The sequence below is a fragment of the Salvelinus namaycush genome, chromosome 26, assembly GCF_016432855.1.
Source record: "Salvelinus namaycush isolate Seneca chromosome 26, SaNama_1.0, whole genome shotgun sequence".
Classification (NCBI taxonomy): Eukaryota; Metazoa; Chordata; class Actinopteri; order Salmoniformes; family Salmonidae; genus Salvelinus; species Salvelinus namaycush.
This window is the reverse complement of record NC_052332.1, coordinates 14,808,329-14,827,006: the sequence shown is the minus strand read 5'-3', so window position 1 is coordinate 14,827,006 and position 18,678 is coordinate 14,808,329. Positions and strand designations below refer to the sequence as shown.

Sequence of the window (18,678 nt, the reverse complement as noted above, 5' to 3'; positions counted from 1 at the left end):
AGTTACAACCCTATCAAACATGTATCTACCGCCTCATGTTTCCTGGTCTAATGTTAATTTCGTTGGCAATGCTTTTTATGCACTCTCATCAAAAGGGGATTGTTCCGTCAGTCTGACACGCTCTCTGACCTCATTCAGGGAGTGGCTACTTACAATGAACAGTTTATAGGAGATAGATTCTCTAATTCCTCCTAAAATCACATTCATATGTTAACAAAAATACTTTCATTGTTTATTATATGCACAATGGATTGGATGGAAACTTGACAGATAAAGGGGATATACTTTCCAAGTTACAGTATTTCGTCCATACAATTTTTTATGACATCACACAATTAAAACCAATACAGTGGCGAGAAAAAGTATGTGAACCCTTTGGAAATACCTGGATTTCTGCATAAATTGGTCATCAAATTTTATCTGATCTTCATCTAAGTCACAATTATAGACAAGCAGTGTGCTTAAACTAATATCACGCAAATTATTGTATTTTTCTTGTCTATATTGAATACATCATTTAAACATTTGAAAAAAGTATGTGAACCCCAGGATAATGACTTCAATAATGACTAATAGTAGTCAGGAGTCAGCTAACCTGGAGTCCAATCAATGAGACGAGATTGGAGATGTTGGTTAGAGCTGCCTTGCCCTATAAAAAACACTCACAAGAAGCATTGCCTGATGTGAACCATGCCTCGAACAACAGAGATCTCAGAAGACCTAAGATTAAGAATTGTTGACTTGCATAAAGCTGGAAAGGGTTACAAAAATATCTCTAAAAGCCTTGATGTTCATCAGTCCATGGTAAGACAAATTGTCTATAAATGGAGAAAGTTCAGCACTGTTGCTACTCTCCCTAGGAGTGGCAAAGATGACTGCAAGAGCTAAGCGCAGAATGCTCATTGAGGTTAAGAAGAATCCTAGAGTGCCAGCTAAAGACTTACAGAAATCTCTGGAACATGCTAACATCTCTGTTGACGAGTCTACAATACGTAAAACACTAAACAAGAATGGTGTTCATGGGAGGACACCGCGGAAGAAGCCACTCCTGTCCAAAAAAAACATTGCTACACGTCTGAAGTTTGCAAAGGTGCACCTGGATGTTCCACAGTGCTACTGGCAAAATATTCTGTGGACAGATGAAACTACAGTTGAGTTGTTTGGAAGGAACACACAACACTATGTGTAGAGAAAAAAAGATACAGCACACCAACATCAAAACCTCATCCCAACTGTAAAGTATGGTGGAGTGAGCATCATGGTTTGGGGCTGCTTTGCTGCCTCAGAGCCTGGACAGCTTGCTATCATCGACAAAAAAATTAATTCCCAAGTTTATCAAAACATTTTGCAGGAGAATGTCCGCTAATAGAAGCTCAACAGAAGTTGGGTGATGCAAGAAGACAACAACCCAAAACACAGAAGTAAATCAACAACAGAATGGCTTCAACAGAAGAAAATACGTCTTCTGGAGAGGCCAAGTCAGAGTCCTGACCTCAACCCGAATGAGATGCAGTGGCATGACCTCAAGAGAGCAGTTCACACCAGACTTCCCAAGAATATTGCTGAACTGAAACAGTTTTGTAAAGAAGAATGGTCCAAAATTCCTCCTGACCGTTGTGCAGGTCTGATCTGCAACTACAGAAAATGTTTGGTTGAGGTTATTGCTGCCAAAAGAGGGTCAACCAGTTATTAAATCCAAGGGTTCAAATACCTTTTTCACCCTGCACTGTGAATGTTTACACGGTGTGTTCAATAAAGACATGAAAACATATAATAGTTTGTGTGTTATTTAAGCAAACTGTGTTTGTCTATTGTTGTGACCTAGATGAAGATCAGATCAAATGTTATGACCAATTTATGCAGAAATCCAGGTATTTCCAAAGGGTTCACATACTTTTTCTTGCCACTGTATCACTGTATGACATTAGTTTTCTATAGCTCCCCACTGACCATTCCCCACATTGTTATGTTAGAAATATTGTTCCAGTATCCACTTTTGATCATGTTAGAGTTTCGGCGGGAAAACTGTCTGTGAAACACAAAAACACAAAGACATTCCAAAGACATTCCTTCACCAAACTTTACAGCTGGCAATATGCATTCGGGCAGGCTGCATTCTGCTGGCTTCTGCCATACCCAGATTTGTCCGTCGGACTGCCAGGTGGAGAAGCGTGAGTCATCAGTCCAGAGAACACGTTTCCCCTGCTCCAGAGTCCAATGGCTGCGAGCTTAACACCACTCAGCCGACGCTTTTCTTTGTGCATGGTGATCTTAGGCTTGTGTGCGGCTGCATGGCCATGGAAACCCATTTTATGAAGCTCCCGATTGTGCTGACGTTGCTACCAGACGCAGTTTGGAACTTGGTCAGTGTTAAAACTGAGGCGGGGTCGTTAAGTGATCTTGTGGCTTTACGTGCTTCACGGCTGAGCCATTGTTGCTCCTAGATGTTTCCACTTCACAATAACGGCACTTACAGATGACCGGGACAGCTCTAGCAGGGCAGAAAATTTACAAACTGACTTGTTGGAAAGGTGGCATCCTATGAAGGTGCCACATTGAATGTTACTGAGCTTTTCAGTAAGGCCATTCTAATGCCAATGTTTGTCTATGGAGATTGCATGGCTGTGTGCTCGATTTTATACACCTGGCAGCAATTGGTGTGGATGAAATAGCAGAATCCACTCATTTGAAGGGGTTTCCACATACACTATTTATCTTAAAGTATCTACCTCAATTACCTCATACCGCTGCACATCGACTCGGTACTGGTATCCTGTGTATATAGCCAAGTTATAATTACTCATTGTGGATTTATTCCTTGTGTTATTATTTTTCCATTATTTATGTATTTTTCTCTCTGCATTGTTGGGAAGGGCCCGTAAGTAAGCATTTCACTGTTAGTCTAAACCTGTTGTTTACGAAGCATATGACAAATAAAATGTGATTTGATTTGATTCCTCTCCTCTCTAGGAGTGACCTTTACTTCAGAGGGCTTTAGTTCACCAGATCACCACACACACACACACACACACACACACACACACACACACACACACACACACACACACACACACACACACACACACACACACACACACACACACACACACACACACACACACACACACACACACACACACACACACACACACACACACACACACACACCTCACAGCCCACACACCAACTGTAGAGGAGCCCAGGGCAGCACGTGCAGCAGGGTTATGAAAGGGCTCTTTGAAGGGCCAAACACACAGAGAAACAGACAAAGAGAAAGACATAGCCTTGTGTCTCACTGTTAAAGCGTGGGTGTGGATTAGGTCAGCTCACAGATAAAAGGGTTACACAACTATTTAAATGTGCTCACACACACACAAAAATGCACGAATACACACATGGACCCATGCACACACGCACGTATGCACACACTTACGCACACACCAACTCATTCCTTAGGCCCAGATAAAGTTCTACTTACCCATAGGAACCCAGTTATTTCTAGACTAATGACAATATACATGGAATTATTCCCTTTTCTTCAGACTGGCTGTTTGAATCCTGTTGAGACGGTCCCAGTGTGTGTAAAGGAGTGTATTTCACTGTCAGACAATGGGAGGGACAGCCACTGAGCTCAAAGAGAAGAGCAAGGGACACCCTTATGATTAAAGGCAAACACAGGCCATTTTAAAACTCAGGGAAAACAGAGAGAGAGACAGTGACAGAGAAAGGGGCAAAGGAAGATAAAGATAAAGATAAAGAACGGGAGGGAGGAAAAGAGAGAAGAGTGGGAGAGTGATGGCTAATCTATCAACAGAATTCTATTTGAGCTATTTTCATTGTCATTTCAGTTAAGATGCATTTCCTGTCAGTATGCAGAATTTAAAATAAATGTGGTATCACCAGTATCATATTATGATGTTCCCCAAGTGTGCCACTGTCGTCACAATGCCATATCTCTCTTAGCTCAACCACTTGAGTGATGGCTGAGATTCTACTGTGGTAAGCTGGGGAATGTCAGAGCGGGGGAGGCTGAGGCAGAGTCATTGGGTTCATGAAGGACAGAAGAGATGGTGAAACAAATGAGAGGAGAGAGGGATAAAGATATCATTAGAGTGCTGAGTCACACACACACACAGACACAGTCTTTTACAGTTAACGTGGGGACACATTCAAAATCCTATTTTCCCTAACCCTAAACCTAACCCTAACTCATACTTTTAACCTAACCTTAACCCTAACCTTAACCCTAACCCTTAACGTAATTCTAACCCTAAACACCCTAGAAATAGCATTTGACCTCGTGGGGACTAACAAAATGTCCCCAGTTGGTCAAAATGTTTTTTGTTTACTATTCTTCTGGTTCCCAAAAGAATAGTTAAACACGTCCACGTGCGCGCGCACACACACACACACACACACACACACACACACACACACACACACACACACACACACACACACACACACACACACACACACACACACACACACACACACACACACACACACACACACACACACACACACACACACACACACACGCACACAGAGTGGAGCTAGCCATTCACTGAATAGGAGATCAGGCTTCCCAGAACACATAAATACAGCACCTGACCAGAACCACTACGATGCTCTCAACAGGACGTCTCCTCAGAGGGCTGACGGGAGACATTGTGTGTCTGTGTGGGTGTGTGTTTGCATGCGTTCGTGAGCGTGTGTATGTTTCAGACAAAACGTTAGTATGTGTGTGTGTGAATAATGCACACAGCGTTAAAAGAGGAAGAGAGAGAAACAGGGAAGAAGACAGTGAGAGAGCGGGAAAGAGACAACAAAAGAGAGTGAATGTTGACCCAGACTTAGCGTTGCTGGGGAGGGGATGGAAGTGGATTCTGATAGGCTTTTCATTAAGATAAAGAGGAGCCTCAGCTCTCTCCATATTTACACAGCTATTCCAACGGTGGGCGGGTCATTTCATTATGGTAATGCTTGCTGTCCCTGTAAATTCACATCTCTTTAAGGGGAAGCTCGCCCACTCAGGCTTTCAGGCTTTCAGCCTGAGTGGGCTCCGCTCAGCCATTCCACTGGAGACACAGGATCACACACACACACATACACACACATATATATATATATATACAGCGCATTCAGAAATATTCAGACCCCTTGACTTTTTCCAAATTTTGTTATGTTTCAGCCTCATTCAAAAATGAATTAAATTGTTTCCCCCCCCTCATCAATCTACACACAATAGCCAATAATGACAAAGCAAAAACAAGTTTTTAGAAATGTTTGATAATTTATTTTAAAAAAAAACAACCAACATATCACATTTACAGACCCTTTACTCAGTACTTTGTTGAAGCACGTTTGGCAGCGATTACAGCCTCGAGTCTTCTTGGGTAAGACGCTAAAAGCTTCTGTCTCAACCTCTGTCAGGTTGGATGGGGAGCGTTGCTGCACAGCTATTTTCAGGTCTCTCCAGAGATGTTTGATCGGGTTCAAGTCCGGGCTCTGGCTGGGCCACTCATGGACATTCAGAGACTTGTCCGGAAGCCAGTCCTGCGTTGTCTTGGCTGTGTGCTTACCTTTTTTCCTTATCAATCGACACACAATACCCCATAATGACAAAGTGAAAAGAGGTTTTTAGAAATGTTTGCACATTTATAGAAAAATAGAAAACAAAAATACCTTATTTACATAAATATTAAGACGCTTTGCTATGAGACTTCGAAATTGAGCTCAAGTGCATTCTGTTTCCATTGATCATCATTGAGATGTTTCTACAACTGAATTGGTATATTCAGTTGATTGAACATGATTTGGAAAGGCACAGAGCTGTCTATATAAGGTCCCCTAGTTGACAGTGCTTGTCAGAGGAAAAACCAAGCAGAGGTCGAAGGAATTGTCCACAGAGCACCGAGACAGGATTGTGTAAAGGCACAGATCTGGGGAAGGGTACCAAAAAATGTCTGCAGCATTGAAGGTCCCCAAGAACATAATGGCCTCCATCATTCTTAAATAGAAGAAATCTGGAACTACCAAGACTCTTCCTAGAGCTGGCCGCCCTGCCAAACTGAGCAATCGGGGGAGAAGGGCCTTGGTCTGGGAGGTGACCAAGAACCCGATAGTCACTCTAACAGAGCTCCAGAGTTACTCTGTGGAGATGGTAAAACCTTCCAGAAGGAGAACTATATCTGCAGCACTCCACCAATCAGGCCTTTATGGTAGAGTGGCCAGACGGAAGCCACTCCTCAGTAAAATACACATGACAGCCCGCTTGTAGTTTGCCAAAAGGCACCTAAAGGACTCTCAGACCATGAGAAACAAGATTCTCTGGTCTGATGAAACCAAGATTGAACTCTTTGGCTTAAATGCCAAGCATCACATCTGTAGGAAACCTGGCACCATCCCTCCGGTGAAGCATGGTGGTGGCAGCATCATGCTGAGGGGATGTTTGTCAGCGGCAGGGACTGGGAGACTAGTCAGGATCGAGGGAAAGATGAACGGAGCAAAGTACAGAGAGATCCTTGATGAAAACCTGCTCCGGAGCACTCAGGACCTCAGACTTGGGCGAAGGTTCACCTTTCCAACAGGACAACGGCCCTAAGCACACAGCCAAGACAACGCAGAACTGGCTTCGGGACAAGTCTCTGAATACCCTTGAGTGGCCCAGCCAGAGCCTGGACTTGAACCCGATTGAACATCTCTGGAGAGACCTAAAAACAGCTGTGCAGTGTCGCTCCCCATCCAACCTGACAAATCTTGAGAGGATCTGCAGAGAAGAATGGGAGAAACTCCCCAAATACAGATGTGCCAAGCTTGTAGCGTCATACCCAAGAAGACTCAAGACTGTAATCGCTGCCAAAGGTGCTTCAACAAAGTACCTAGTAAAGGGTCTGAATACCTATGTAAATGTAAACTTTCAGATTTCTGTTTTTGTTTGTCATAATTGGTTATTGTATGTAGATTGATGAGGGGAGAAAAACAATGTCATACATTTTAGAATAAGGCTGTAACATAACAAATTGTGGAAAAAGTCAAGGGGTCTGAATACTTTCCAAATGCACTGTACATGAGCACAAGCACACACACGTACACACACATTTTATCCCTACAAACACCTCCTCCTCTACTTACCCTGTCAATAGAGTGGTTCAGTATAGGGGAACGTGGCTCTAGTTGTCATCCTGTCCTAGCTAATAAAAAGGGTGGTTTGTATGTTAAGTGAAGTCCATGCCTCCCTATAGACCCTATGTCTACAACCGTAGGAATACAGTATGTCTTGGGTGTGAGTGAGTGTGTGAGTGAGTGAGAGTGTGAGTGAGTGCTTGTGTGTGTGTGTGTGTGTGTGTGTCTTTGGTCAGACTTACCCTGATAAGACACCCAGGACCAGGTTGAGCATGAAGAAGGATCCGATGATGATGAGGGGGATGAAGTAGAGCCAGTTCCAGGTGTTCCCCGAGGCATCATTGGCCTGCACACACACACACACACACACACACACACACACACACACACACACACACACACACACACACACACACACACACACACACACACACACACACACACACACACACACACACACACACACACACACACACACACACACGTACGCATGCACACACACACATTCAGAGAGAGAAAGAGAAACAAAGCCATATAAGTAAAAGCGAGGTTTATCAGGTGTCCTCGAATGTTTGCAGTTGGTCAACGTACAATATCTGCTTGACGGATTTACTATACTTGTGACTGTCGTTGTGGACTTGGATTAGCTTCAGGCTAATTTGTGTAAGAGCTCTTGGTAACGGTCTTGCTAATTTGTGGGAGCGTTGTATTGTAGGGGGTGTTTTCTTCACCTCTGCCAGGCAATCACCAATCAGTGCTGGGAGGTGTGTTTGGAGATTTTCTCTTATTATTATTATTTACCTTTTTATTTTCAATGACAGCCTAGGAGCAGTGATTTAACTGCCTTGTTCAGGGGCAGAACGACAGATTTTTACCTTGTCAGCTCAGGGATTCGATCTTACAACCTTTCGGTTACTAGTCCAAAGCTCTAACCTCTAGGGTACCTGCCGCCCCTCTTCGCCTCCTCTCTCGCCTGTCCATCTCTTCATTTTAATTCCATGCAGTCACTGTCATTTGTCCACTCAAGCTTAACATTGTTGTCATCTATCGTCCACCAGGTGCCCTTGGAGAGTTCCTCAATGAGCTTGACACCTTGATGAGCTAATTTCCTGATGATGGCTCACCACTCGTACTGGGCGACTTTAACTTCTCTAGGGTAGGGGGCAGCATTCGGAATTTTGGATGAAAAGCATGCCCAAATTAAACTGCCAGCTACTCATCCCCAGAAGATAAGATATGCATATTATTAGTATATTTGGATAGAAAACATTTCTAAAACTGTTTGAATCATGTCTGTGAGTATAACATAACTTATTTAGCAGGATAAACCATTCAGATATTTTTTTTTGAGGTCACTCTCTTTTCAATGAGATTTCATTGGGAAACCAGATTTCTAAGGGACATGCTTGCAGTTCCTACCGCTTCCACTGGATGTCAACAGTCTTGAGAAATTGGTTGAGGTTATTCCTTTGTGTAATGAAGAAGTACGGCCATCTTGAAAGAGAGTCACTCGACGTGTCCTGTTTATTAGAGGCACGAGACCAGAAGGCTAGCTACAGTTGGTTTTAATCCTGTATTGAACACAGATCATCCCGTCTTCAATTTTATCGATTATTAACGTAAAAAAATACCTAAAGTTGTATTACAAAAGTAGTTTGACATTTTTTGGCAAAGTCTACAGGTAACCTTTGAGATATTTTGTCGTCACGTTTAAGCAAGTTGGAACCTGTGTTTTTCTGGATCAAACGCACCAAATAAATGGAAATTTTGGATATATATCGACGGAATTAATCGAACAAAAGGACCATTTGTGATGTTTATGGGACATATTGGAGTGCCAACAACAGAAGCTCGTCAAAGGTAAGGCATTAATTATATTTTTATTTCTGCGTTTTGTGTCGCGCCTGCAGGGTTGAATATGCTTATCTCTCTTTGTTTACAATGGTGCTATCCTCAGATAATAGCATCATATGCTTTCGCCAAAAAGCCTATTTGAATTCTGACATGTTGGCTGGATTCACAACCAGCGTAGCTTTAATTTGGTATCTTTCATGTGTGATTTAATGAAAGTTTGATTTTATAGTAATTTTCATAGTAATTCATTTTCATTTGGCGCTCTGCATTTTCTCAGGCTTTTTGCCAAGTGAGACAGTAGCGACCCACCTAAACTCAGATTTTTGGATATAAATATGAACTTTACCGAACAAAACATACATGTATTGTGTAACATGAAGTCCTATGAGTGTCATCTGATGAAGATCATCAAAGGTTAGTGATTCATTTTATCTCTATTTCTGCTTTTTGTTACTGCTCTCTTTGGCTGGAAAAATGGCTGTCTTTTTCTGTGACTTGGCTCATACCTAACATAATCGTTTGGTGTGCTTTCGTCGTAAAACATTTTTGAAATCGGACACTTTGGCTGGATTTACAACAAGTGTATCTTTAAAATGTTGTAAAATACTTGTATGTTTGAGGAATTTAAATTATGGGATTTCTGTTGTTTTGAATTTGGCGCCCTGCAGTTTCACTGGCTGTTGACGAGGTGGGACGCTACCGTCCCACATACCCTAGAGAAGTTAACCTCCCAACGCATGACTTTCCGATCACAACTTGCAGACTTGTTTAAGTGTTGCTGTGCGTTTTGTTGCCAACCTTACTTTGCTACCTGACAACTTTACGGTTTTAACTTTTTAATTACCGTTTATATTTGTAGTTTTTCCCTCACTCAACTTTTTTTCATTCAACTTTTTCACTCCGGACGCTTTATCTGGACATGGTTCGTCAAGACCTCCAACAGCCGAAGCTAAGTAGTAACATTAACATGATGCCTTCTATTTGCAGTCGCTGTACTCATAATATACAGGAGAACGATCACCTTACGGCGAGGATAGCTGTGCTGCAAGCCCAGCTTCAGACGCAATCGTTAAGCAAGGGTAATTTCAGTGTAGGAAAGGATGAAACAGCATCTATGCCACCAGTAAGTACAGATAGTAACGTTAGTATAAATCCCCTCGCACGGTCCCCGCAGCCGGACAACTTTCTCATGGCTTCTGGAGGGAAATGCTGTAGGAATGCTCAACCGGTGTCGCTCATTCAGCCGACAGAAACTTTCAACCGGTTCTCCCCATTAAGCAGCGAGTCGGAGTCAGAGGCCGAGCCTTCTCTGGTCTCTACTCCTCCCGTTACGGGGTCTGAGACGCCGAAGGCTCCCACCATTAGCTCTGAAAAATTGAAAACCCTAGTCATTGGCGACTCCATTACCCGCAGTATTAGACTTAAAACGAATCATCCAGCGATCATACACTGTTTACTAGGGGGCAGGGCTACCGACGTTAAGGCTAATCTGAAGATGGTGCTGGCTAAAGCTAAAACTGGCGAGTGTAGAGAGTATAGAGATATTGTTATCCACATCGGCACCAACGATGTTAGGATGAAACAGTCAGAGGTCACCAAGCGCAACATAGCTTCAGCCTGTAAATCAGCTAGAAAGATGTGTCGGCATCGAGTAATTGTCTCTGGCCCCCTCCCAGTTAGGGGGAGTGATGAGCTCTACAGCAGGTTGCTCAATCGCTGGTTGAAAACTGTTTTCTGCCCCTCCTAAAAGATAGAATTTGTAGATAATTGGCCCTCTTTCTGTCGCAAAGCTAACTAAAAAGCAACATTCCCCAAGAGAGGATGGCTTTCACTTCAGCAGTAATAAATTCATGAACTTCTTTGAGGAAAAGATCATGGTCATTAGAAAGAAAATCACGGACTCCTCTTTAAATCTGCGTAGTACTCCAAAGCTCAGCTGTCCTGAGTGCACAACTCTGGCTTTACCTAGGATCAGAAAGACACTCAAGTGTTTTAGTACTATATCTCTTGACACAATGATGAAAATAATCATGGCCTGTAAACCTTCAAGCTGCATACTGGAGTCTATTCCAACTAAACTACTGAAAGAGCTGCTTCCTGTGCTTGGCCCTCCTATGTTGAACATAACAAACGGCTCCCTATCCACCGGATGTGTACCAAACTCACTAAAAGTGGCAGTAATAAAGCCTCTCTTGAAAAAGCCAAACCTTGACCCAGAAAATATAAAATACTATCGGCCCATATCGAATCTTCCATTCCTTTCAAAAAAAATTGAAAAAGTTGTTGCGCAGCAACTCACTGCCTTCCTGAAGACAAACAATGTATATGAAATGCTTCAGTCTGGTTTTAGACCCCATCATAGCACTGAGACTGCACTCACTTGTGAAGGTGGTAAATTACCTTTTAATGGCGTCAGACCGAGGCTCTGCATCTGTCTTCGTTCTCCCAGACCTTAGTGCTGCTTTTGATACCATCGATCATCACATTCTTTTGGAGAGATTGGAAACCCAAATTGGTCTACACGGACAAGTTCTGGCCTGGTTTAGATCTTATCTGTCGGAAAGATATCAGTTTGTCTCTGTGAATGGTTTGTCCTCTGACAAATCAACTGTAAATTTCGGTGTTCCTCAAGGTTCCATTGTAGGACCATTATTGTTTTCACTACATATTTTACCTCTTGGGGATGTCATTCGAAAACATAATGTTAACTTTCACTGCTATGCGGATAACACACAGTTGTACATTTCAATGAAACATGGTGAAGCTTGTTCTAGGTCCCAAGAAACAAAGAGATCTTCTGTTGAATCTGACAATTAATATTGATGGTTATACAGTCGTCTCAAATAAAACTGTGAAGGACCTCGGCGTTACTCTGGACCCTGATCTCTCTTTTGACGAACATATCAAGACTGTTTCAAGGACAGCTTTTGTCCATCTAGGTAACATTGCAAAAATCAGAAACTTTCTGTCCAAAAATGATGCAGAAAAATGAATCCATGCTTTTGTTACTTCTAGGTTAGACTACTGCAATGCTCTACTTTCCGGCTACCCAGATAAAGCACTAAATAAACTTCAGTTAGTGCTAAATTCGGCTGCTAGAATACTGACTAGAACAAAAAATGTGATCATATTACTCCAGTGCTAGCCTCCCTACACTGGCTTCCAAGGGCTGATTTCAAGGTTTTACTGCTAACCTACAAAGCATTACATGGGCTTGCTCCTACCTATCTTTCCGATTTGGTCCTGCCGTACATACCTACACGTACGCTATGGTCACAAGACGCAGGCCTCCTAATTGTCCCTAGAATTTCTAAGCAAACAGCTGGAGGCAGGGCTTTCTCCTATAGAGCTCCATTTTTATGGAATGGTCTGCCTACCCATGTGAGAGACGCAGACTCGGTCTCAACCTTTAAGTCTTTATTGAAGACTCATCTCTTCAGTAGGTCATGTGATTGGGTGTAGTCTGGCCCAGGAGTGTGAAGGTGAACGGAAAGGCACTGGAGCAACGAACCTCCCTTGCTGTCTCTGCCTGGCTGGTTCCTCTCTCTCCACTGGGATTCTCTGCCCCTAACCCTATTACAGGGGCTGCGTCACTGGCTTACTGGTGCTCCTCCATGCCGTCCCTAGGAGGGGTGCGTCACTTGAGTGGGTTGAGTCACTGACGTGATCTTCCTGTCTGGGTTGGTGCCCCCCCCCCCCCTTGGGTTGTGTCGTGGCGGAGATCTTTGTGGGCTATACTCGGCCTTGTCTCAGGATGGTAAGTTGGTGGTTGAAGATATCCCTCTAGTGGTGTGGGGGCTGTGCTTTGGCAAAGTGGGTGGGGTTATATCCTGCCTGTTTGGCCGTGTCCGGGGGTAATGTCGGATGGGGCCACAGTGTCTCCCGATGCCTCGTGTCTCAGCCTCCAGTATTTATGCTGCAGTGGTTTATGTGTCGGGGGGCTAAGGTCAGTCTGTTATATCTGGAGTATTTCTCCTGTCTTATCCGGTGTCCTGTGTGAATTTAAGTATGCTTTCTCTAATTCTCTCTTTCTCTCTTTCTTTCTCTCTCTCGGAGGACATGAGCCCTAGGACCATGCCTCAGGACTACCTGGCATGATGCCTTGCTGTCCCCAGTTCACCTGGCCGTGCTGCTGCTCCAGTTTCAACTGTTCTGCCTGCGGCTATGGAACCCTGACCTGTTCACCGGACATGCTACCTGTCCCAGACCTGCTGTTTTCAACTCTCTAGAGACAGCAGGAGCGGTAGAGATACTCTCAATGATCGGCTATGAAAAGCCAACTGACATTTACTCCTGAGGTGCTGACTTGTTGCACCCTCGCCAACTACTGTGATTATTATTATTTGACCATGCTGGTCATTTATGAACATTTGAACATCTTGGCCATGTTCTGTTATAATCTCCAACCCGGCACAGCCAGAAGAGGACTGGCCACCCCTATAAAGGCATTACATAGCCTGGTCCCTCTCTAGGTTTCTTCCTAGGTTTTGGCCTTTCTAGGGAGTTTTTCCTAGCCACCATGCTTCTACACCTGCATTTCTTGCTGTTTGGGTTTTTTGGCTGGGTTTCTGTACAGCACTTTGAGATATCAGCTGATGTAAGATGGGCTATATAAATACATTTGATTTGATTTGATTTTGATTTGATGACTTCAATTCATTTCTTTCCATCTCTTTCTTTCCACTCCTGTCCTCTTTTGACCTCCTTCTTTCCCAGTCACCTCCCACTCACAAGGCAGGCAATACGCTTAACCTCATCTTCACCAGAGGCTGTTCTACTAATCTCACTGCAACCCCCTCCATGCCTCTGATCAATACTTTGTTTCCTTTTCTCTCCATCTCTCCTCAAACCCTCCCCACTCAGCCCCTACCCAGATTGGCATGCGCTGACAGAATCTTCGCTCTCTCTCTCCCGCTACTCTGTCCTCTTCTGTCCTATCCTCTCTTCCTTCTGCTAAATGTTTCTCCCTCCTGTCTCCTGACTCTGCCATTTCGATCCTACTCTCCTCCCTTTCTGTATCCTTTGACTCTCATTGTTCCCTTTCCGTCCCAACCTTCGCTTCCCACTCTGTGGCTGAGTGACTCACTGCATGCTAACATAACAGGGCTACGGGCAGCTGAGATGAAATGAGGAAACCGAAACTTCTGGAGGACCTATCATCCTTCTACTCCCTCCTCTCTACCTTCTCTTCCTCTGTATCCACTGCTAAAGCTGCTTTCTATCTTGCTAAATAAGCTTCTGCTTCCAATCCTGGGAAACTCCTCTCTACTTTTTCTTCTCTGCTTAATCCTCCACCCCCTCCCTCTCTGCGGACAACTTTGTCAACCACTTTGAAAAAAAGGTTGATGACATCTGCTTGTCATTCACTCAGACTACAGAATCCACTGGTCACACTCACACAGAACTACCCTACGCCTTGACATCTTTCTCCCCTCTCTCTCCAGATGAAGTCTTGCAACTAACTGCTCACTTGACCCCATCCCCTCCTCCCTTCTCCAGATCATCTCTGGAGACCTTCTCCCATTCCTCATATCCCTCATCAACTCATCCTTGATCACTGTCTTCCCAGACCCTCTGACTGCAAGATGGCCAGAGTTGCTCCCCTCCACAAAAAAATAACAATCGACCCCTCTGACATCAAAAACGTCTTTATTTTCTTTCCAAAACACTTGAGTGTGCCGTCTCTGACCAACTCTCTCATTATATCTCTCAGAATGATTTTCTTGACCCTAACCAGACAGGCTTCAAGACAGCCTACTAAACTGAGACTGCTCTCCTCTGTGTCAGAGGCTCTCCCCTCTGCTAAAGTCTCTCCTCTGTTCTCATCCTCTTAGATCGATCTGCAGCCTTTGACACCGTGAAACGTCAGATCCTCCTCTCCACCTCTGGGGGTTGGGCGTCTCAGGCTCTGCACACTCCTGGATTGCATCCTACCTGACAGGTCGCTCCTAAACAGGTGGCGTGGAGAAGATCTGTGTCTTCACCACATACTCTCATGTTTCATGTTCAGGAAGAGTAGTTGATGCTTTTGCAGTGGCTAATTGGGATCCTAATAAATACCAATAACATACCCCACCACTAGCACTGACTTTGCGGATAAATACTTTCTTGGGGGAAAATGTACTTGACACGATTGTGATGTCGCACCTCATTTTAAGATTAATGCTCTAACTCTAAATCACTCTGAATAAGAGTGTCTGCTAAATGACTAAAATGTCAAATGTATGCATGTCTATCTCGTCTGTCTGTCTGTCTCACTGTCTGTCTCCTCTGTCTGTCTGCCTGAGAAAGCAGCTGTTTAATTCAGCCCCATACACAATCTAGCAAGGCACTAATCTTTCTAGCATCACTGTACTCACAGGTATGTACTGGTACAATACGCTACAGTAGATTACTTGACTCTAATCCAACTAGGCATGCTGTTGTGTTACACACTTATTTTATTCCATGTTGACTTACATTTATGTGTCTGCAAGAACCTGGAATTTTAACTACCCATGAGCTCTCCATGAAATGGTAACTTTTTATATTAAGGTCCCATTTATAAACACTATTGTCATTAAATTGCCTTTTTTTTGTCAGCATGCTCGGCTAGCTGATGCTAAAACAGCCCATTGGATTCTATGAAAATGCGAAGCTTATCATTGGGGCGAGTTGCTGCCGGAAGTGTTGGAATCCAATGGGCTGCTTTAGCATTAGCTGACCTAGCATGCTGATGAAAAAGGCAGTTTCATTAAAATAGTATTCATAAATGCATACATTACTATTTAGAGATTGCTTATTGACATTTACAAATGTAGGAACAATGATTAATACATTGTAAGTAAACTCTTTACAAACGGTTTATAATGGTTCACTAAGGGACCTTAATATAAATATTTACCCATGAAATAACTGCATCATAATTCTCTGTGCACATCCCAAATGACACCCCATTCCCTATATAAAAAGTAATCCCTAAAGTAGTACGCTATATCTGGAATAGGGTGCCATTTGAGACAGCCTCAGATTGTGCATAGGCAGAGAATATCAGTATTGCATTGGGTAACCTGCAGCATTGACATTGGCCTGATATTTGTTTATAAAGGCATTACTATCAATCACACCAGTTCAGGTGCCCCCTCTAACCTCCTAAAATATCCTGAATCAATCCTACTCTCCATAGTTGGCCATAGGGTGAGGATTCCATTGATTAGATAAAACATACAATAACACCTATTGACCAACAGCTTGTACTGGCCAATTAAGGGAAGGTGGCAGCAGAAGAGGCTGGCTTAACAGAAATAATTAACAGCTCAGTCATTAACCCATAGGGACCTTGTTCGTAACCTGATCAGAACACATTCATGAATGCTAATGATCAATAGAGGCGCAGTAACACATACACACACGCAAACACACGCGCACACACACACACACACACACACACACACACACACACACACACACACACACACACACACACACACACACACACACACACACACACACACACACACACACACACACACACACACACACACACACACACACACACACACACACACACACACAGACGTTCACATAATGTCCTACTGTCTCCCTCAGCTGTCACTGTCTCAGCTCACACACAGGATAAATGGCCGGCATGGGCCTCTGTGTGTCGCCCTGCATTAGCATCCATCAATCCCTTTGTCTCTCTATCGCTTTAACTTCTCTCTCACTCCGTCATTATCTCTCTAGCTTAGCTTTGTCTCTCCATCTCTCCCTCTTTCACTGTCTCATTGTCTCCCCCAGCCTCTCTGGGGACTGTAGATGTAGGAAAGTGAAAATTAAGTAAAAAGACACACTTTGCAAACGCAATGTCAGCTGTGGAGGGAGAAAGCTTTCTTTCCCTGTTTTTTCATCCAACTAGACTGAATTTAAGTGAGGTTCTGAATATTTGGAAACAATGAAGTCTGAAATTAATAATGCCTCCAGTCACCATTTTACTCCAAAGTCAATGGGCAATTTTTCGGCACTGCCTCACCAAGAGGATGAAATAGAAAAGACTGTTCAAATTTTAACAGGCCATTTGTAGTTACCTATCAAAGCAAAAGCAAGCATCTTTAGGGAGATACAAGGTTCTGTAGTGACTTTTTAATTTGCTACTGTGTTTCTGTTCACACGCAGAGCTGTTGTTGGAAGTCTCCTCTGTTGAGGTGAGACCAGGTATAACTATCTCTCTAAGGCGCAGCCAGGTAATACATCACCCTAAACTGCATGCTCACAACAAGAACACTCACAGTGGATAAAAGGCCATGTAGGAGGGTAAACGCATGTTGTAGAACACAGTGTAGGGTGATGTTATCATTAGTGTCGTAACACTGTACACAAAACCCTGATTCAGCAGTGGAATGGTTAACATATTAAAATTAATCTGTGGTGCTTCATGGCTGATATCTATACTGGGTGACATCTATACATGGCTGATACTATAATGACTCCACTCACATAAATGTATTTGTATCGTACTTTGTGCATGTACAAAGAGGTAGATACTGTATATACAGTCACATCTCAAATGATTGGCAGCCTTGACAAAGATGAGCAAAAAATATTTGTAAAATAAATACAAATACTGAGCTCAACATTTTTTGGAAATGATCTTATTTTATAGTAGAAACTTGATATCATTCGGTCTGCGCTTATGGACTGCCCCCTTCAAACCACAGGTTTTCCGGAGACTGAGATGACCATTGCAAAATGTTGATTTTGTGGTTAATTAACCATTTATTTGTGGATTTTGATGTGTTCTTGTGGTCATTATCTTGCTGGAAAATCCCCTTGCGTCCAAGTTTCATTCTCGTGGCGGAGGCAACCAGGTTTTTGGCTAAAATGTTCTGGTACTTGGTAGAGTTCACAATGCTGTTGACCTTAACAAGGGCCTCAGAACAAGTGGAAGAAAACTGCCCCCTAACATCAAAGATCCACCACCATATTGATTTATATGATTTATCGGCCTCCTAAGCTCAACTCTGACTTTATTTCTGAACTATCTGAGCTAGTAACACTCCTGAGCCCCTTGTGCCCTGCTATGCTAGCACTTAGAGATTTCAGCATGCAGTACATGTCGACTCCCCTGACTGCAGTCTCTCTACTGGCCTGGCTGATATCCTGGACAACTTTGGACTCCAACAGCATGTGGACTTTTCTACCCACAACAAAGGCCATACACTAGACCTGGTCTGTACCTCAGGCGTGGATCTGGCAAAACTGGATGGAATGTGTCAGGGCTGTCTGACCACAAACTCATCACCTTCAACCTAGATATTCCTCTACCCACTCGGCACAAGACTATAAACACAGCCCAGCTCACTGAATCTATCTCCAACCTGCCAGTTGGTGATGCTGTGGCTTAATTCTTAATACTCCATACTGGATGAAGTTGCTCCTTTGAAAACCCATCTGGTGTCTTTCTCCAAATCTTCTCCCTGGTACACTGAGGACCTATGCTCTCCCAAAGCAACTGGACGTCGTCTAGAAAATTGGGCTAACTGTAAATGTGAAGATGTATGAGCAACATCAGAAAGACAAAGACTATAAACAGGTCTTAAATGCAGATCGGACAACCTGTAACTCCCAACTGATCAGCAACGGCAGTGCTCATCCAATCTGTGAACAATTCTGCTACCTCAGCCTCCCCAGAATGGTGCAATCAATACCTTTGCTTCTTCC

The 18,678-nt window shown here is 43.4% G+C and overlaps 1 protein-coding gene across 1 annotated transcript in view; it reads right to left on the bottom strand.

The window, feature by feature from the left end:
* LOC120021376 (voltage-dependent N-type calcium channel subunit alpha-1B-like) overlaps positions 1–18,678 on the bottom strand; it is a 197,040-nt gene that overhangs the window by 84,772 nt on the left and 93,590 nt on the right. The window contains exon 7 of the mRNA XM_038965119.1: positions 7,371–7,474. Coding sequence (XP_038821047.1) covers positions 7,371–7,474 — 104 coding nt within the window. The remainder of the gene's footprint in view (positions 1–7,370; positions 7,475–18,678) is intronic.